General features: G+C 38.5%; 1 protein-coding gene across 2 annotated transcripts in view; it reads right to left on the bottom strand.

Annotated features, from left to right (window-relative positions):
• The window catches only part of KIF13A (kinesin family member 13A), a 103,835-nt gene that overhangs the window by 6,656 nt on the left and 75,503 nt on the right, over positions 1 to 21,676 (bottom strand). For both annotated transcript variants that reach the window (XM_031056953.1, XM_031056954.1), the window contains exons 17-36: positions 17,936 to 18,098; positions 17,153 to 17,293; positions 15,351 to 15,500; positions 15,030 to 15,194; positions 14,295 to 14,468; positions 13,607 to 13,758; positions 13,361 to 13,493; positions 13,122 to 13,268; positions 12,119 to 12,157; positions 10,730 to 10,829; positions 10,512 to 10,638; positions 9,432 to 9,487; positions 8,191 to 8,315; positions 6,967 to 7,143; positions 6,477 to 6,569; positions 5,491 to 5,643; positions 5,001 to 5,078; positions 4,439 to 4,486; positions 3,893 to 4,004; positions 2,802 to 2,953 (exon numbers count right to left, since the gene is read on the bottom strand). In XM_031056953.1, the coding sequence (XP_030912813.1) occupies positions 2,802 to 2,953; positions 3,893 to 4,004; positions 4,439 to 4,486; positions 5,001 to 5,078; positions 5,491 to 5,643; positions 6,477 to 6,569; positions 6,967 to 7,143; positions 8,191 to 8,315; positions 9,432 to 9,487; positions 10,512 to 10,638; positions 10,730 to 10,829; positions 12,119 to 12,157; positions 13,122 to 13,268; positions 13,361 to 13,493; positions 13,607 to 13,758; positions 14,295 to 14,468; positions 15,030 to 15,194; positions 15,351 to 15,500; positions 17,153 to 17,293; positions 17,936 to 18,098 (2,485 nt within the window). The remainder of the gene's footprint in view (positions 1 to 2,801; positions 2,954 to 3,892; positions 4,005 to 4,438; positions 4,487 to 5,000; positions 5,079 to 5,490; positions 5,644 to 6,476; positions 6,570 to 6,966; positions 7,144 to 8,190; positions 8,316 to 9,431; positions 9,488 to 10,511; positions 10,639 to 10,729; positions 10,830 to 12,118; positions 12,158 to 13,121; positions 13,269 to 13,360; positions 13,494 to 13,606; positions 13,759 to 14,294; positions 14,469 to 15,029; positions 15,195 to 15,350; positions 15,501 to 17,152; positions 17,294 to 17,935; positions 18,099 to 21,676) is intronic.

The raw sequence follows: 21,676 nt of genomic DNA, 5'->3' as shown, positions 1-21,676 counted from the left end.
TGTTTTGCATCTGCATTTTCAAATCCCTAAATTACACCTCTTGAGTAACCTCAACAAGTTAGTTCCCATTTTACTAATTTAAAAATCAGTAATACTTATCTAGTGGTTGCACCACAGGTGCCTCAATTTTTATTGCCTGCTAGAAGGGCTTCCTCTCAGCAAACCCTCTCTTAAACATGTTAATTAGTGGCAGTATTTAAATACACTTAATATGAAAACATTTAATCTGACCTTAACATAAGTCACTGTATTCCTATATTATACAGAACATGCCCCTATATATATCATGCTGTTTGGATACAGCTGCAATATCAAGCATGTGTAAGTACTCTCTGAAATTCCAGGTTGAATGCTCTATTTCAGGCCAACTGAATAAAAAATACTTTTTGTTAACTGCTTTATTGACCCCCCTTCCTTTGGCAGATGTGTTTTGAATATTGGAATACTTCAGCCTAGTTAAAATATAGGACTCACTGCAGCTCTGAAAAACGGGGTAGCCTGGGAAGCATACATCCCACAAAGGCTTCTTTCCTGAAGCAATAAAACCCCCAGAAGCATCACTTGCTAAACACAACACCCTAGGCTACCTGGGCTAGACAGAGTAGCTTTGTCAACCTCCTCCCCACTAGCAGCTGCTCCTTCTTGCCTGTCTCCCCAGGACCCTCAAGGGTCTAAAAAGCCATCAGACAGAGGAATAGATCCAAATGAAAAACTCCACGATAGTCAAGCCATCAGCTGGGTGGATCAGTTCCCTTGATCTGAGTTCCTATGCAACCAAACAAAAAGCTGTGTTGATACAAGGAAGAAGTCAGTAGGAGTCAAGCAGCTGAGAACTGAAAGAACACCTCTTTCTATGGTCCTGTTGGCTACAGCAGGTTTACAGTGTTCAGTGAATTAGTTCCCTTCTAGCTGGCAAAGCCTAGTGGCAGGATGTTGCCCTTTCCTAGCTCTGAAAGCTTCTGCGTATGTGTGGAAAGTAGCACAGGCAGTGCCTGGGTTAATTCAGGGCATGCATGGGGTGGGACTTTGTTTTCACTCAAGGGATTAGAACTGCCCTCAAGTTGCTATGGAAAGTTTTGTACAATTTCTTTTCCAAGGGATGTTTTTGCAACCCACTAGAAGATTTTTTTCTTCCAAATACCTTCATGCTATTTGTATCAGTGACTCAGTGTAAATCAGCACATCAGCTACCTTATGGAAAATTAACATGATCAAGAATAAAACAGCTGCCACCCAAAACCAGCAGCCAAGCTTCGAATACATACAGTAGAATACTCAGGACACTTTGATCTAACAACTGACAAAACAGCATGAGAAACCCAGAACAGGTTTTTTAATGGCTTGGCTATATGGCAGGAATGAAGATAACTATTGAATAGAAGAACCCATCACTAGAATTTTGTGGAAAAGTGTCCCATAGGACTTACAGGAAATAATTTGAAGGTTCTGAATTTTAAATCTAAAGCTCTGATTAAAGCAAGTATTTGCAGCCATGTTCCACAGCCCCAAAATCAACACCATCATACAGCAGAAATGATGATACACCTTTTGTTGAAGCAGCAGTGAGAAAAGGATTTCGCAAGTGAAGATTAAAACAAAAGCCCTCCACCTCAATTTCCACCTGAATTACGATGAAGACAGGCTGCAGGTTAATTAAGAGCGGCAATCTTATTTTAGTCATATTACTTCCATGTCAGGCAATTATAAGCTTTTATAGTGTACCCACACCTAAATGCACGGTTACTTACACCAAATGGGATCATTCCATTTACTCTGGGGTATAGTCACAAAATCTAGGTAACATACAAGGTATATTAGAGTGACAACAGCATGGCTCACTAACCCATCCTTTACTTGATCATTTGTGCCCTGTAAATACTACAACCTCCCCTCTCCCCCCACCCAACAAGACACATGACACATAAACATTAAAACCCAAAACAAAACAAAAACAGAACACCAAACCCCAGCAGAGTTATTTCCAAAGACAGAATGCATTTGCAAGCCAGGCAAGCAACTGTTACAACCATAACCTACAATCAGTCACAAGTGGTTATTTCCACCTCACAACTACTTTTTCCTGCTGGAGTAGCGTGAGTGCCTCAAGCCCACCACCAGGCCTCGGGACAGAAAGTGATACAAAACTTACAATCTTCTCCTCAGGCATGCTGCTGGCCCTGCTTCCTGCAGGCACAGCACAGCCAGCACAGTGCACCTGAGATGGAGGCATGCTCTGCAAAGGTTGAAACACACAACACATCACACAAACCACAGCTCTGACCACGGCGCTAACTGGGTGCCAAGTCAGAAAGGTGTGAAGATGTGATGAAGGTGAAACACCCATGCTGGCCATACAGACATCAAAATTCAAGTTAATGGGTAGGGGAACTCATGCACTCTTCCCAGAGTTTGAGGGTAGGAATAAAGGCCAAAATTACAACCACCCCAGAATAGTTTCATAGAATTACATTTCATCTATTAAAAAAAACACACCAACATCTTACAGAAGAATAAAAAGAAAAAGGTGTAAAGGTAGTAAAGTAGTTACTGCTACTCTAAAATAGAAGTATCCTGTAACGGAGAATACATACCAAGAAGTAAAAAAAACCCCCAAATCCACAAACCCTGTGTTCAGGTAAAAAACAAAACTCCAAAAAGCAAAACTCCACCAGATATAAAGAGTGACCTGAATACTTTTACCAGAGAATTATAAAATTCTGTTGCAACAAATGCAAATGATTTGCCAAGTACACAAAACCACTCCATCTCCCATAAAAAAGCAGGTGCTTTTCAAAGATTACCTCTTGACTAAGTAGAGGTCGGCTTTCAAGTGGTGTCTTCCTTTTATGTTCTTCTTTCACTGGCATTAAGGGCTTGAAAAACTTTGGTGGCTGGGGAGAAAATGCTTTAAAAGGGCTGGCCATTAAAGCATGGGAATTCTCTGCTACAACACCTAGGTAAAAAGGCAAAAACAGTGTATTTCAGTTCTTCATATCCTGACTGCAAGATCATATTTCAAAACAACTGAAGGTTAAGCCATGCAATTGACAAAGTTGCTGGCTACAGAAAAATGTCAGTATTTAAGTATTTAACCACTGGCCTAGGCATGAAATAATGCACAGCTCAGTGAGATCCTCAGAGAAATCTTGAAACAGAAGGAAAGCAGAGAACAGCAGTATCTGCGCCTTCCATTCTGAAGCTCCAACATTTCTCCTTTTCATCTTGGTCATAAAATCAGTGGAAGTGTCCTTGAAAATAGAACTGAGCAGCTCTTTGCTTCCTGTGTCTCACCTGACCTCTGCCCACAAGACTGCAAATCTGCCCTGTAACCAAGCCAGCCATCCAGAACAGCCAGCATGACCAAAAAGGAAATTATAAGCAAGGAAGCAATTAATAAACCCCCAGTCCCACTTTACTGCAGCAGTATTTCTACCTGCACTGTCTGTTCAATGTGACCTCAAGGAAACAAGGCACTTGTGACACACTGACAGGGAGGCACAGACAATATCCACATATTGTGTAAAGAATCTGTCTAAGGACACTTCCCACTTCAAAAAAAGTATCTTCATCTTCAAATTCATAAAATAAAAGCAGCTGCATTTTGTTCTTGTGTGTGTGCTTTTTTGTTTTGTTTTGGGTGTTGTTTTTTTTTCTTTTTTTTAGTCTACAGTTTTGATTTCTATATTTAGCACATTCTGCCCTCCTCTTTACCCTCTTTCCCGGATGTCTTATGCATCTCTCCTTTTCTCTCCTATTTCCAGATTATGTTTAGCTCCTTAAGTAGAAGCTGGATAACACATTTATTAGGAAAAGAGCACTGGGAATTTAATTTTCAGTTTAACACAGTAAATAAGAATCCACCAGCACTGTCATTACATATATGAAATCTCACCACTGCCATCTTTGCTCTTACGAGGTGACTCCCTGGGTAAAGTACCATAGCATGACACATCTTGATAACTGGAACAACAGTCAGATATATCTAGGTGACTTTCAGACCAACCCTAAAAAAATAAAAATACATAAATCTGCATGATGATGCAGGCAAATGTGGAAAAAATCAATAGGGAAACTCAGGTGTTTTTTTTAAGAGTCAACCAAACCCCAAAAACCAAAAGTATGTCAATTACTGACTTCAGACAATTTTCCTAACACATAGAAATTCATTGTTTTAAAGGCAATTAGCTGGTCAGAGAATAAGTTTTGCTCTGTTTCTTACATATCAGTTCATAAAACTCTAATATGAAAAGCAGAGAAGAATGATAAGGTTTAATGCAAAATTATATGTAATGGGTGCAGAATTTTGAAGATATATTATGTAAGTCTTTAAATACTATTTCTATTTTCCTTTTTTTTCCCTAAATTCTCAAACATGTCTTGCTTCTGGTGGGGGTGGGAAATCTGAGAATGTGAGCTATTTGTTGCTACGTTTCCATACCTTGTCATCTTCATCACAGGCAGAAAGATCCAGTCGACTACAGGACACCTATGGAACACCAACAGACAGAATGACAAAATGCCTACCTTTTATTTGGGAGATGTAATACCTTGAGGAAACACTATGATCATTTAGTTCTAATAACTGTCTTGCTTTCTCTTTTCAAACCAGATTATGTATAAAGACATCTACGTTTCTGCTGTATGAGTGAGTGAGAGAACACATAAAATGGAAACTACCCCTTATACCATGAAAAAAGTTAAAGCAATTTGGAGGTAAAAGTAATCTGAATCAGGGCAGTTGTCATCCTGAACTACTTCCCAAATGAATATCCTTTTTACAAGGAGAAGAATTTCAACTAACCCTCCCTCTTTCCTGATAAATTTGTTATCTCCTAGGACAGACAATTTTAGAGACAGGATTTCACTTCATGTCCACTTCCCCACAGGCTGGTTAGTCCCAGCACCATAGTAATCATTACCCTATCTCCTTGTGCAAGCATTACATCAGCACACAGACAGCAGCCCCTGCCCCATCTGTGCTGATGAGGAAGGGTCCTTACATTGTGCACGTTCGGAGTGCTGATGCTCCTGCGGATGTTCCTGGCTTTGGTGGAGAGAGCCTCTTTGACAGTGACTGCCTGTGTAAAGAGAACAAAACACTAAGAGCAATGCCATGGTCTCCTCAGGAGAACTGAGCAAGCAGGATAGGAACTTTTTTTCAGTGTAGCTAACAGCAGCAATCAGGGCTTGCATTCACAAATCTTAATTTGCACACACAACCACTGAAGCTTCTGTCTGAAATTCATTCTCTGGCCTTTGCTTGTTCAGGTTCTGAGTACTACATCATTGCTAGCTTTAGTTACTACATCCACCACCACTGGAAATTCGTATTTCACAGAACTAACTTCATCTTACATTTATCGGTCCAATGATCTCTAAAAAAAAACAACTGAAACAAAAAAAGCCACACAGTATTTTTAAAAGATCAGTCATCTTCTCTTGAATTCACATAATCCAGTGCAAACATTGCAAGAAATGCCTTTTCCTTGCCTGTCTCAGCCGTTCAAGGCTCAGAATGTTCTCCACTTGCAGCACACCACGTGTGTATTTCTCAATGTAGGTTTCGCCATCGGATGTGCCCTCGTTCTCACTCCTTGCAGCCATCAGTGCTAAGGTCTCACGATCCTCAATTTCTTCTGTAGCCTAAAGCAGAAGTTACACCATCCAAGGTTTCAAAAAGGAAAGCCAATTGTTTTATCTCACTTTTTTAGACCAGTTCAATTCAGAAATGAATTTGAATTGGGCATCTTAAACTTAATCAGCAAACCTAATTAAAGTAAATGATCCAGGGTTGTTCCATAGAGATACAAATGATGCTGAAGAGATCAAGCTTAGGAGAAGTTTTGAGCATTTGCTATAGTAAATCACTTCTAGAAAAAATGCATATATAACCTGAAATTGTGTATGTTAAGGTTCAACTAATGGCAACTTCCTAGGCAAGGAAATGTAATTTCCTTCCCAAATCTTAAAACATGCTGTGATTTCCCTGGAGTTTAAAATTTAAGTAGTACAACAAAGTGACAATTACAGGGTTTCAAGACTATTTATGTTTTCATTTGTCCAGTTTGTTTACTTTAAAAATAAATTTTATAGTACATTTACAACTTGTACAAGCTTTTTTCTATAAAAAGTAATTTATACTCCTGTGAACTCAGATTCCCAGTTACTCTGTTTCCACAAACATGAACATTCCTCTGAGTATTCTCTATGTTTTCCCTGTAGACACTAACAGGCTTTCAAAAATAACTTTACTACAAAAACTCACTTAAATACAGTAGAGGAGAAAATAAAATCCCCACAGCTTTCAACTGTTTAAAGATAAATACCATCTCACACTGAACTTCAGTATATCCACTTTGGCAACCTGCCCAATACCAGCAAAGCAGGACATTTACTTTCTAATCAGTATCACCCACTGCAGTAGGTCAATTCTCTTGGTTTCTGTGAATTTGCCAGAGAAATATACTGTGATTTACCTTTGGTATGTTGGATACTATTTCATAAGTCACTCCACAGGCATAATATATATTTTTCAAGGATATTCTCCTTTTCAGGCTCTGGGTAAAACTCTAGAAAGAAAGTAATTTTCAGTTACTGTTTTGATAATTATTATTTATGACATCCTAAGAAATAAAAAGGTGCAATGAAAAATCTGATTATGAAGCCCATCAGAACAGTAATTTATTAAATTACTTTTTTTAGCATTTATGATATTTTAAGCAGTCTTTACAACATTGTGCTCAGTATATAATGCTACTAAGTTCAATCAGTTAAAAAATGGACAGTTCAAAGAAATACACCAGTGCACAACTTCAGTGCAATCTATAAAAATCTAGTTTTCATTTCTCTCTCATAAGAACTGGGGAGACCAGACTCTCAAAATTAAGAAAGCAGCTAAGAAAACACATTCATTAAATTAAGAATATGAAACAAAACAAGGAATAAAAGAATATATAAACTTATTACCTGTTTGTTATAAATGTTGGCTGCAATCCTCTTGCGTAATACCAGTTCCATTGCAGCAGGGTGACTGAGCTGCACAGTAGTTTTCACTATTAAGTAAATTCTCTCATTTTGAGGAGTTACCCTATTGAGGTGCACTGAGTCATGGACAGAAGAGTCCCAGGCAGCAGTGGCTGAAACCTATGCAGACAAATTAAGTGGAAGAAGAAAAGGGTAATCAAATATTCTATTATTCTAACAACAGGTATAATTTACAATGATTTAACATGAAGTAAAACATGAGAGAAAAATCACCATCATTGAACAAAGTGGAAACAAACCTCCATTTCATAGTAAGGAATTTTTTCAGAAAATTCATAAAATAGGTGTTAAGATACTGGAGGAAACAATTATGCCCACAATCCCTGCACTGTGCAAACCCTGCCCGAAAAGGAAATTTTCACATGGCTGGAGACAGAAAGGAAAGCAGAAGAAAGACAGGATGAAGGAATCCTACTGCTACTATATTAGAAGTATATTAATTTCAATGTAAAATCTTCCATCTATGTTGGATTAGGTTAACAGCCCAGACAGAATAAACCTGCACATATTCTGCAGAACTTTTTTCCTTCCCTCTGTCTTTCTCCCAACCTTGGTGTCCTCTTTATTCTGGAAAAGGTCTCTTAAACAATGGCCTGAGTGGTTGCAGGACATGGAAGGCATCAGTTAAGAAATTCCAAAATGGATTCAGAACCATCAATTTCCAACAATTCCCAAACCAGTAATTACTAGTAGTAATTTGTAGTAATAACTAAAATAATTAGTAGTAATTTGTACTAATAACTAGAAATGAAATAATTTTTATTTAAGTATTAAGCTTTGCCTAGTGCACACAATAAAACAAGTCATTTTCTCTGAAGAGTTAAGAGCCTGCAAGAGGAATGATGAAGGGGTGAGGAAAGCAGGAAAAGGGATTGTAAGTCAGGCAGTTGAATTATTCTTTGCCAAGAGCTAAGACTTGTCATCTCTGAATTAAGGCAAAAGAGCTAACAAGTCATATCCTCTCAAATTCTGAATAAATAGGCCAGAAAATAAAGGCAGCACTAGATACAGATGGTACTTCTAAGACAAAAAGGTAATAATAATAATAACAATAATGAATAAATACATAGAAATAGGAAATAAAACATAAGAAGAAAGCATTTACACAAGCTGCAGTTGTCAAAAAGGAGGCTGCTAATAATTTACCTCATCATCACTGTGTTTTATGATCGGCAGATAAAAGAATGGGCTCCCATGCTCCTTTGGTAGTATTGAGTTAACTCCTGATGCATGGGGACCTATAAGTTGTTCATTGGCACTGAGGTCATCAGCTAATGAAACAAATGTGCAAAGAATGAAATAGTTTTATACCAAAGGATATGAATATATAGAGGCAATCCAGGCTATCCATATTTCATAATACATTTAACCCTAATTAATCTTATTACTATGCAGCATTTGCAGATGATTTCAGCATACAAAAGAAATTGAGAATAGCAGTTCTGGCTACATTACACTTTTAGCTAAACAAACAAAAGGTGTGCAATGACACAATGAACCTGTTTAAATATCCTGTTTGATTTTTTGTCTGCTAATCTCTACTGACGGTAAAAAAAAACAAAAAAGAAAACCAAAAAACCCACAAACCACACCAAAAAAAACCATTCCTTGTGAGCACACAAGGAAGATGAAGGAAGAGGGTAGTTCACTTTCCAAAAGTATCAGCTAAAGCAGGTTATTGACACATGGCCTATATAAATATGTGTAATAGGCCACTCCAGTGCTGGATGTGATAAGGCCTACAGATCCTCTTGTGCTTTATGTTCTGGTTTTTAATTAGACTTGCTTCCTAAACAGTCCTTAAATGTGGAGCTACCTCTAGTTTCTTGTTACTTACACAGTGTATCTGTGTCTTAAGAATATATATCAGTATTCTTCTCGCATTTAGAACTAAATACCTTGAAAGGGAGAAGACTTAAAAAAGCTCATTATTGCCCTACCACAGTGTTCATTAAATAAGCTGTTTAAAACTCTACACAAATATCAGTGGAAGAAGCTCTGAAAGCATTGGGAAATTCTCTATCAGTGCTTTAATGACATGTGAATTTGTATGTCAAAACATTTACAGGACTTCCTCATCTGCTGTTTGATTCGAACTAAGCTTGCTTTCTTACCATATTTTCTGTTGTACAGCCTATCACTGAGTACAGTGATACTGTGTTCCCTGACTTTAATCCTTATTCTAAAATAGTTGTGCTTAATTATGCCAACATACACAACCAGAAAAAAACAGAAGCACTATAAAAGCCATATCAGACAATGTCATTGCCAGGACTTGTTTGATTTCTTACACCTTTCAAGTTCATTCTTCCATTCAACCATTTATTGACCCAAACTAAATCTCATTTCCCCCTCGACAAGTTTCTTAATCTGATTTTACAACATACCGTTCAGATCAAGGAAGAGGACAGGTATATGCGTTTCCATTCCTGCAGGTGGAATCCTGAAACAAAACAAACTGCTGGCAACAAAGAAGGCAAATTCATACACCTAAGCTAATTTGGGCAAACAGATCCCCATGCAATAGTCATTAACTGTAACCAATGGCTAAAGCTATCAAAATTCTGATGGCTTCTCTGAATGCCTGTGTGGCACAAACAGCATTTTGTTTATCTACACACAGAGCTACAGCTAGAGCTTTGTCAAAACTCAATTCACACCACACAGCATGTGGCAGTTATTGTGAGGACCAGAGTTTTAAACATCCTGTTCTGCTCCATACCAAGTTAACTGGTTGTAGTCATCTCACACATAAAGTTCAGCAACCCTCCAAACAACTGGCTATGTAACTACTGGCAGTCTTTATATCCATGAACACACTTTTAGCCATATGTCCACAGCATGTTTCAGGTGGATAAGGGGAAAAATGGCAAGAAAAGAGTATTGCTACATTATTCTCTGAATACTATTGGAGACATTAGTGTACTCTTGATTAGAAGAGCATTTTTTGCCTTCCCTTTCCCAAACCTAACACTTTGAATTCTTCATTTTTGCATGTCAGCTCCAAAGATCTTCATCAAAACACAAATTTAAATGAAACTAAAGAGAAATGTATTACAAATTCAGATGAAACAGAGAACACATCCTTTGAAATCAGTTTCTTCCCTCTCTAGCCTTTATCAATGACATCATCACGTGTTCTACCATTCATCTTTCAATCATTCCTTTTCTGAAAGGAATCAAACTACTGAATAATTTTCCCAATTGTATAAAGTTGCAAAATACTGTATTATATTCAAAGGTGATTTTCAAACCTTGAAAGCTATTTCAAAGCTACTTCATATAATATCTTAGCTAAGCAAATCTTTCTTACATTCAGAACAGCACCTGACCTAAACTTTCTGTCAGCTGAATGCAGTTTGTAGTATCACAGGAGAACACTCCAAAACATCCTTAGATTTGTACCTTGCAGAATGCACATTTTATGTACAAAAAGCTGGCAACTCCAGTGGCTTTTCTGAACATACCAATTTGCGGGGGCACCGGGAATTCCACTGCCTGGTGCTGGAACAAACACTGCATTCCTCTCTTCCGTCAGCCCCACCCACTGTTCCACCAGTCGGGCTTCTCGTTCTATATCATCCTCTGATTTTTCTACGGTGGAAGAGATTAGAATTACAGATGAGACACACTTTTTGTGGTATAGGGCATAAAGCACTTATGATAGAGACTTCAAGTCACAAACCTTGTTTGTTGCTGATCTTTTGGATCTGCTCATCTAAGTATTCTCTGCGTTTTATTAATGCATCGGACCACCTTTCTCGTACACAGTTCAAATCTTCTTCCTAACATGGAAATAGACAAGAAGGTCACGAGACTACGTGGGTAAGAATAAAGGGCAGAGAATTCTGTGGTAATTTAATCAGAATTTATATTAAATGGCTTGCACAATGCAGAAAACTCTTTTCCCCCAAATGACATGCACACTGATTAAGTACCTCATCACCCATGAAGGGAAGTTTATTTACTTTCAAGTCTCAGATTTCAACAGGAGAAAAGAAAACGTGACTGCCTCTGCTGCTGAACAGATTACACACCATGGGCTAATTACTCACAGAAGCGGCAATCAAACTTTTGAATAACATATGGAAGAGGAAAACCCAGTATCATCAGTTGATCGTAAGTTCTCCTGAAGATTAGACAGGTCAGTACACCCTCAAACCTGCACAAAATTCCATTGCCAGCAGCTGCTATCAGTGCAATTAAAAGATTTCTCATGCAAACAAAACCCATCATGCAATCATGCTTTGTGGTATCACAGAAAATCCAGTTGGTTCTTCTCTGTGATATGTCAGGAAGCGCATAAACAGCCCGCAAGAAGTTAGTACCTTAAATTATATTTTTGAGATTGCTAGGAAACTTAACACATCATTTTAAGGGATGTCAGCATTCTCATCTAACTGGTTTTACTTCTGTTGGACTGCCTATTAGAAAAAAGTCTTCTATGTAGAAATCTGAAATTTTTTTTACTTTGGGGGGGGGGGATTTCCTCTTCTGCTCTTTGTCACCTTTTAGAATGAGTCTTCTGTAACACTGTCTAAATTGCGCCTTATCACACAGGAAAACAGGGTCAAGGTTGGGTTTTGTGCAGATAAAAGAAAATTGCTTCACTGCAGCTTCTGTATCTACCCCCATTCACATCCTCCACTCTCACTCAAGCATTTCAGAAAACTGCACAACATAAAGGGTTATGATATTTTCTTTAGAAAACAAACAAAATATCTTATGCTGCATAATTTGCCTGGAAAAGATGCCTGCAGCTGCTGGTTCTTTTCCCTGTGATATTCATCAGAAATTGCTTTCATCCTAAATTAAAGTTTCAAAGCTTTTATTCCCATAGCAATTCATGTAGCCAGTTAGGAGAGCTGACTGCAGAGTACTAGAGAAGAGAGGACACTGTAAGAGTATAAAGTCACAAGGTAACTGAAATAGCAGTGTTTTATAGCTCAGGTAGCCTCTAAAATGCACAGCATGTGTGTATTCAAAGCCGCTTTTGCTTGTTCATTTGAGAGTTGCTGGCCATTAGCATTAGCTGTGCCCCATGCCGCAGGATTGACAGCAAGAGCAGCAATACCTGGTAACTATCCATATCACCACCATCATCCTCCTCCTTCTGGTAGGAGAAAATACATTTTGTAAAACATAAAACCCATGCATTTCACTCAACAGAAATTAACAGAAATAACCCAAAACACAAATACCAACATTTCTGCACAAACTTGTAAAATGTTAAAATCACAACACTCAAATAACTAGTCTTATTAAAGGTAGAAAATTTCTTTTTCATTACACTGTAGCAGGTCAGCAATGATTTGAGTATTAGTGAATATGTTTATCAAAAAAAAAAAAAAATTAAAATCACCACAGAATCCAGTCCCAGAAAAATGACTGAGCGAGTAGATCACTAATCTCAAGTTTTACAGTTTCATCTGTATTCAATGTTAGAATTATTTGTGGAACTGAATGCAAACCTTCTGACAAAAGGCACCTTGTTTCCCTGGGTGGCCCATTCCACTTGTTCTTTGCCATCACGGTTAAAATCATGGTTTATTTCCAATATGAATTTGTCCAATATCAGCTGAAATGATTTATGCTTCTTAAGGACTTCCTTGGCTATGTGGAATAGCCCTTTCACATTCAGTGACAACTGGTTTTGATTCTTATAAAATCACAACTTGGTGCTTTTCAAAAAGCTAAATAGTATCTCACTACATTTTCTCCAATAAATTTCTTCTTTTTTTTTTTTTTGCTTTTCCCCTCCTCAACTTTCACCACCTCTGGAAGGGAGGAAAACTAATAGCACTAGGAATCTAGTATTAATCACCTCTTTACACAAAGGTAAAAACAATTGCCATATTCCTTCTGTCCTGCCATACTCCGTACTTTATCAGTTATAAATTGAGTTATAAGCAAAAAAAAAAAAACAGGTTTAGCACCACAGGCTCACGTTACTTGTATTAACCTCAAGCATGTGTAAAGCTGCAAATCATGTACCAGTGTGCTAAGGTCCCTTTTGGAACTGTGTTGAGTTGGGTCCAGAACAGCAGAACCACACTAAACTGAGAAATTAACCTTACCTGGTAGCTGTCCAAGCCCCTTTGCAGTCTGGTTGATCTGGCAGTCACCCCACCTACAGAGACTGAAAGAATTGCTTCTACCATGAGAGGCAACGTTCCTGAATGCTGCACAGGTTTCACTGTCACCTGAACTCTGCGAGAATGACCCTAAGCAGGAAATTGAGAGAGAGAGAAAACCTAAGAATAAAATTTAAAAATTAATTTAAGCATGAACAAGATGGCAAGGAAAAGATACATACCTGCCTAAGCTGGAAAATTCCCCCTGTGTTTACATCTTTTGCCTGATGGAGTTCAACTGCAGTGTATTCACCCATCTCATTCAATTCTTGTATGGAAATCCACATTTCTATTCTTCGAGTTACTTCATTCCATCTAAAAAGACATCCCCATAAAAACTCATGGTTGCCTCAAAGTATTTGTGCACCACAGGTACTACAAAACTTATAAAAAATTGATGGAAGCATTCATTTGCAATACATTTGTACCTGTCTCTCAGTGTCCTAGTTTTTGCATGAAGAGAATCAACTTCCCAAACAGAGCTGCCATTGCCAGTACATCTGTGACCCCACACCTCAATAGCAAGAGCTCCTTCTGAAATGAACTCCAAAAACTCCTCTGTGACATTCACCACATAGTCCTGGCAATGAGAAAAACAAATCACATTTAACCATATTAAATAATTGTATCTCCTCAACTGGCTTGTAAGGACACAAACAACTAACTTCCTGCCTGATCAACCATACAGTTTACATCACAAAGCTCCACTCTGGACATGAAAGTTGTAAAACCTCATCATCTCAGCAATTCATGCTCCTGCATACCACATTTCATCATAAAAGTGAGGTCTCAGCTCCAGTGATCTCTTTTAAGCTACTGAGCTTACCAAACAAGTATATAATCAGCTGTCATTATATAAATGATAGATTTCTCCACACATTAAATTCACATCTGAATTTAAAAGATCCCTAATCAAAACATCTTTTCCTTTTGCTACATTTTGAGGAAGTGATGAAGTGAAATATTAAGGCATTCTTAAGCATAGTTAAAAGTCATTAGTTATATGACTTGACCCTCTCCTTCTTCTTCCCCTAGTAAATCAAGGCTCAGACTTCAAACAGTTTCTCTAAAGGTATGATCCTCCTGGTAACACTGTTTCATAATAAAAATACTTACCTTACAGTGAGAGAAGGTCACTGTAAAATGAGCATCTTTGCTCTGAGGTGAAGGCACATCTGGATCTACTACTGGTGCTGCTACTGTTGACTCGCATTGATCCCAAAATGTGTATTGACAAAAGACAAAATTGGAGAGATTGGGTGGCAGTCCGGTTGCTTCTTTTATTTTTACCTGAGGAGACAAAACAGATGTTGTCATGAATATGACTGTTTCCTCTTCAACTGCAAATTGAAGACCAACAGCCAAGAAGAAATTTTAAAGGACAGTAAGGATGTTCCCATTTAGGAAATATGATTTTGCATATATAGAAATGTAGACATAAGGACCTCACCCATGTACATGTTTCACTGGGGGAAGCTGATAAGCTTGAGTGGAGAATGAAATACTTCATCACAGAAGAAATTAAATCCATACACCACCCATAGATACTACATTAGATGATCAAACTACAGGAGCTAGTTACAGGGAAAAACTGTTTCCCCTTCTGTGTCTGTAAAGGATTGTCCTTGTAATACCAGTATTTATGGTGCAGATGTGCATCTACTGGAAACTAAAACAAATTATATGAACCACTGGAAACCACTGACTGGCCTACCCTGAGCTGGAAAAAGAGGAGTCCTTTCAGAGACTCTTCAGCCAGCAATAGTCTACATAGCCTAGTACTTTACATCAGACTGACTACATAGTTACAGAGGCTCGAAACTGTAAACTTCATCAGGTGTTCTCACGCACCCTACAGGAGAGCTTTTTCGCTCGGTGAATAATTTCTCCGTTGTTATCCATAACTTCCAGACTCCCACTCTCACTGGAGTTCTCAGATGAGTCATCTCCTTCCACCACACGTTCTGGGACAGATCCAGTGACACGCATTACTTCAACGTGCAGCCGCCCTGCCACCTGAAGGCAATTACACAGAGAACATACAAGGCCACTTGAAAAACACTTATTCACTGGGGAACAAGACAGCAGGCACCATTTGCTTGCTAAAGCCCTGGTGCACAAGGAGCACAAAGACTCCTGCAGGAGCTCTCAGCACGCCCAGCCCGGCCTTACCTCGCCCTGCTGGCTGATGATGGGCACAGCGTACTGCAGCTTCACGTCGTAGAAAAGGCACTCCAGAAACACGTTGGCGACACCAATCAAGTTGTGGTTCTCCTGTGCTTCGTAGAAAGGATCACCTCTCTTGCCAATCAGCTTCCTTATCTGTTTTAGAGATAATGAGATGTCAGAAGACCACCAGCGTGGGAACAGGAGACCAAATAACCTCATAGTATTAAAGTATTGTGGCACAAAAATGACTCCACTGCCCATCTTTGTTCCTTCCTGTTACACAGCCAGAAAGAGACTAGAATCATATTACAAATTTGAAATGAAATCTTTGAGATGAGACATTATACAATCCTTTCTTTACTAAGGGATATAATAATATGATGACCTGCATATTTTAGCAACGTCAAGGCAAAGCAGACTTTACCATGACAAATCACAGTAGTCATTGATTTCAAGATGTTTCATGTTTTCTGCTCTGTTTATACTTATGAGAGGTCAAACCATCTTGAGGTTGTGCTGGTCTGGCTGCTGGCTACCACTACAAGGGCAAAGGGAAGGTGCAGGATGATTCCTACTTAAGTCAACAAGTGTTCTTATGACTCCCATAGAGCTGAGATCACACCTGCAGCATTCCCCATACAGCCACAAAGAATTCATGCAGATTCCTAGCATGATATGCACTCCTCAGTGAATTTGTTAGTTCCTTCCCTTCTTCTCCTCTTTCATCTTCAACACATGCATTTGACCTACGTGTTTCTATGTAGCACATAGAACACATGCATTATGGACGACATAGGTCATGGAAAGAATGATCCTGGCTCAGGCAGACATAATGTATTCAAATATGTGCTATCAGTTCTTACTAAAGTCAGCAGCAAAATCATCGTTGTCTTCAATGGGCACAGATGAAGTGCTTGACCTCCCCTGTGTTATGATTTTAGAGATTCCCATTGTCCCGTCCAAAGCATGTAACAAAGGCACAAGAATTGTTCAAATATATTTGAGAATGATTCTTGATACAAGTAATTTAGGTGCTTCCTAACAGCCACTAGACAGTAAGATGTATTACCTATGCACTTCTACCTGGATACTTAGATGATGTCTTCTGCAATACCAAATATCATGTCTCTTTCTAGTAAACAAGCAAGTTTTTGGCAAATCTCATGCCTATCTGTCAAGGCTAATGTGATACTTAAATTCTCACAAAATACCACTTGGTTATGACAGAAATGCTGATGAGACCAACTATCTCCAATTGATTTCTTCCCTGCTTTAAGGCTGGGAAATATACAAATGAAATTAAAGAATATTTCATAGTTTAAAATCAAGTTTTATCCCACTCCTATATTCTGCACCTTAAGCAGCACCCTTGTTAGCTTTGACACACTAAATAACTTTATTTCTAATGCAGCTTGCTACTTCCATTCAGAGCTGGTGGTCACCTGCATGCCAGGTAAACATATGCTCTTAGCGGCATTGTGAGTCACTACCTCACCACAATTATATCTGACATCAGCACACTTAACATCTGAAAACACAAGTGAGATAGGACATACCTGTGTTTTATTATGCGTGGGGATTTTGAATATTTAGTATTATACTGGTTTTTTTCTGGGTTTTTGTTTGTTTTGGTTTTTTTTTAAACATATTTCCCTATCCTTTCATATACAAAGTCATTGCACTTGCTGTCTATGACATATTAAAAGGGTTTAAACCCTGTGATATGAAAGCAAACTCAATCTTTTTTTAATATGAAAGCAAACTCAATCTTTGATCCATTCCATTTTCAAAAATATATAAATTACCTCAGGAATTTTCTCCTTCCATTCTTGATAGAGGTCTCTCATATCAATCAATTTGTTCTCTAGTTTCTCAATAGTCCACACTTGAGTACCTTTTCCTTTTCTTCTCACTTGAATTGCAGGCTCGCTTACTATTGCACCCCTCTAAATCAGAAGAAAAAACAATCAGTGCAGGAAATGTGCATGTAAGTAGTTTAACTCTTCACTCAAACTGCATTCCTAGAAAGGAATAAAATACAGAACCCTGCAGCCTCTCTCTGCATGCCAGTCACGCTACTTCTGTCCTCAGACACAGCATGGCCTATACACATCTCTGAGCATCCAGATCTCTTTATCCTTCTCAAACATGATCATTCCCACAGGAACATTAACACACTCAGTCAAAGCCCTTAGGACAAGTATATTATCCTAATTGCTATCATATTTACAGCAGCACTGTAAAACCCTTTAAGACACAAAATTGTAGGAAACTGCAACAAAACCCATTAATTTCTGCAGATATAACTAAAATGCAGGTTCTGCAGCAACAGAACACAAATGTCTGCTCATATGCATTGCACATATGGTGTTCACACAGCTGAAAACAGCAAGAGCCATACTTAATGCTCTGTTGCCATTTTTACTTAATTACTCACTTCCAGTATATTAATCAGGTAGTGCTTCTATTTTGCCCATGCATAATCTAACAAAAGTAACATTTTATTGGCTCAAGCTGGATGAATGTTATATATGTCTACAAAGTTTAGCCACAAAGCTACATTTTCCATCATTCTTTGTTATCATTACCTTTTTGTTGGCACTGAGGTTTTCAGCAGGGATCTGAAGTGTTACTTGATAATCTGTTAGCTTACTCATTTCTTCTGCTAAGAAGTTTGCTTCTCTCACCAGAGTATTTGCTTTTACTATTTGCTCTCGAAGTTTAGCCAGGCTCTGTCGAAACAATTCATCCCTGTGGTGCAGTAGGTAACATGAAAAATACACAGAAACCTATTTCTATTATTGGAAAGCTGCAAATAGAGATGCTAACAAAGGCTTTTCTGAAACAAGTTTAAGAGGAAATGCTGAATAGCACTGTGTCAGTGAACACAAAACACTCACACAATTTTATTGAGGGAAAGCAGTGATCATATATTAAACAAACACTGTTGAGGCATGTCTAGTATGGTGATGCCCAAATAAAAGGTCACAGTAATATGGGAGCTGGTACAGTGATGATTTGTTTAAAGCCCTGAGGACATTTCAAATTTTCAAGAAATGAAATAATTGCAGCTGTCTTTCCCTTTAATCTGGAGTCCTGTTCCAAAGAATCTACCAGTCCCAACATGTGAGATTTCACCTTGATAAAACTTGCTCTTCCTCAGACCATAATGTTAGAATCTGCATTCACTGCAGGCCACAGCTTTGTATCACTCCAAGGGCTTTGCAGTGACCACAGACCTCCCTCCACTTATTCAAGCGTACACATTAAAAAATATAAATAAAAAAACTTAAATCCTATTTACCCAAGGTATCTTTTAAGTAACATATGAATGAGCAGAGATTAAAGCCTGTGCACTCAGTTTCTGGACAAATTCCAAAGAGGTTTCTCAGGCCTGTCTGAGCAAATCTACACTAATGCAACACCTGGCAAACCTGCTATGACACATACTATACATACACCTGTGTACTCAGATATGCCCTCACCTGGGATTCTCATCTTTAAATTACCTTTTTAAATGATCATGATTATCCCCTGAGTAAAGCTCATTCTGCCTTCTTTGTAATCTCAACAGCACTTACTGTGTCTCATCACCTTTATAAAACTCAAGATCAAACTTCGGATATTTCAGTCACCAGCTTCCTCCGTATGATTTTTTTTAGCCTTTCTATGCAAAGTCCTACTGAAATATGGTACATGTTGAGCACATGCACTTCTCATTTCTATGAAACACCTTAAATTATACACAACTGTAGGAGGAACAAGGGCCTTCCTATGAACACAGGCAAAGTTTGCCTGCTGCTAACACGCCTCTCAGTCACCAACAGAATTCTAGTTGAGTGGTTAGTTATCTTTTTCCAAAAAATCCCAAGGAATGGCTAATTCAAACCACACTCTGACAGTCCCCTGATACCATAACCAAAGTGGTAAACAACCAGCAGTGTTAGCAAGCAGCCCTGAATTTTAGTGCTTTCAAAATGCTAAAACATGCAGCTCTGTCTCTCTCCCCTACCCAGCCAAGGTTTGCAACAGTGGTTTTATTGGGTCTTAAATAGCTATTACCATCAGTGGATTTTTAGTAACTTCCTCCATATCTCCTCCCAGCATTAGATGGAAAATTCCTTTCTCTCTGCCTCTTGCCTCTGTTATCCAGGCTATCAAAATCAAATAAGCAATTCCAGACCATATGAGTGATACATTCCACAGTCAGCCATAATTCTGGATTCACATGGCACATTAAGGTAGTCAGAACTTAATTACAAGAAAGTATTTGATACTGAGAGTGTACCACACCTACAGCCACTGTAAAACAACTAACTGGGAAAACAGAAGGCAGCTTTTATCTGCATGTGAGTGCTGTAAGAGCCATTGGACCCAGCTACAGCCAGTCACTTCTTTTATTTGGGACACCAGCTCTGGGACATCAGCACCTTGAAAGTTTTTTGGGAGGCTCCCACACCAGTATTAGCTACATTCTAGAGAAAGGAATGGTTTAAGACTGTAAGGCAAACTTACAAGTAACTCAACCAATTATTATGGGCAGTTCTTATAACAGTTGTGTTTTTCTGCATACAGCTGTGCCAGAACCCTTCCAGAAAGTTAAGGAAAAAAAAAGCACTTCAGACAGGATTTCTTAATTCTCACTACATTAAACATATGACAAGCTCCACTAGGGTATTAACTGGAGCAAATACTCATTGAACATGAAATCCTGAAATAATTATTTAAGCCAGACAAGGAGAAACAACTGACACTCACAACCACCTCAACAAATAAAATTTGTTCGAAGTTATAATGGGTTAACTTTATGCCAATAGGATTTAAAACCAGGCCAGGTATCATCTGGCCTTCCACAGTCAGCAGAAAGTGGGAATAACCTCTGTGCAATGTGTTCCAGCTGATCTGACAGATACTGCCTCATGCCCACATCTGATACCTATCAAATTAATCCAGTAGAGCCCAGCTTTATTTGCAACAGCAACAGAGAGGCAGCTAAGACTGCACCAATCAAATCCCCTGCAACCCAGACTCTTGGAACTTTTGCACATTTTTCACATCCAGTCTTCCCATTCTTCCCATGATTTTTTGCCCTCTGGCCAGTTGGCTGGTAAACATCCTCTCAGCAACATGTTGCCATGCCTTTACAGCAGAAACCACTCAAAGACTTTTTTTTTCTGGTTTCTTATTTAAGACGATTCATTTTTCCCCCCTTTTTTCAGCAGCCGAAACCTCTTCTAGAGCTACAAATAAATAAAAAGTATATCTAAGAGGGTCTTCTGGAGGACAGGAAAATGATAATGAGTTCTTTCAGAAAACTGCTTATTCAATGGCAGCGCCACCAAAACATGATCAGACTCCTCATGGATCACTCCAAAGAGAATCCATTCTCCTCTTCTTTACAATGCAGCAAAGTACAGGCTTCAAGCAGTTCAACAGTTATACAGAGTAAAACATTCACCCATGAAATCCAGAGGCAAAACTTCTTGTTCAAAGCACAGCTCCTCTTCAGAAACATTTAACAACTACTGAGAAGTGAAAGCTGATGGAACACTTAGCCTTGATATCACTCCAGATTCTCTTTTTTGTGATTACATGGTCATGGTGGGTAATTTTAAGTGAATCAATTACCATCTTCTCTTCACAGCTCTCAAGGACAGGCAAGTATTTTTGCTACTTCCTTTTCCCTTCTGCTGCATCTTTTCAGAGGTACTGCCTCCCCTGCCAGTAAGCCCAGTTCTCTTCTCTGCTACTGCAGTACATTATCAATGATTTCTGGATGGCCTTGCTGTGCTCAAAGGAGTTCTGAATAGAAAGGCCTCCAGCTAACACACTTCTCATTCTGCATTCCTTGTGCAGCTCTAAAAGAGTCTGCAAATCCCAACCATAACTCTTTGACATGTTACATTCAGTTCCCAATGATTCTGTTTTTAGCTTTTTAGGGGCAAAAAATTATTTTAATTAATGCTGAATCATAGAACTACTTCTCCCTACACTCGCCATGAAAAACATTCTAGTCATTGCTGGTCAACAGTTAGTTATTTGTTTAGGTTTTTTTCCCAGGCTAAACTGGGCAGAAATTACAAAACAAAATCTTGCACAAAAACTAAACCAAGATCCGTTCTGTTCTATTTCTAACACTCTCGATTGAAAGCTGCAAACCAATGTTGACTATCTTGGTATAGATCCCTCTTGTAAATTGATTTGGTTTTTTAATGGTGAAGAATAAGGCAAAAATAATTACATAAAAAAGAGCACTCAAACTCACTACATATGGGAAAAAACCCCACTGAGTGAATAAGGAAGCTTCTGTTTTAAAAGAAACAGATGAA

This window comes from Geospiza fortis, unplaced genomic scaffold, assembly GCF_000277835.1.
Source record: "Geospiza fortis unplaced genomic scaffold, GeoFor_1.0 scaffold104, whole genome shotgun sequence".
Classification (NCBI taxonomy): domain Eukaryota; kingdom Metazoa; phylum Chordata; class Aves; order Passeriformes; family Thraupidae; genus Geospiza; species Geospiza fortis.
The sequence above is the reverse complement of the archived record's forward strand: the minus strand, read 5'-3'. Positions and strand labels throughout refer to the sequence as shown.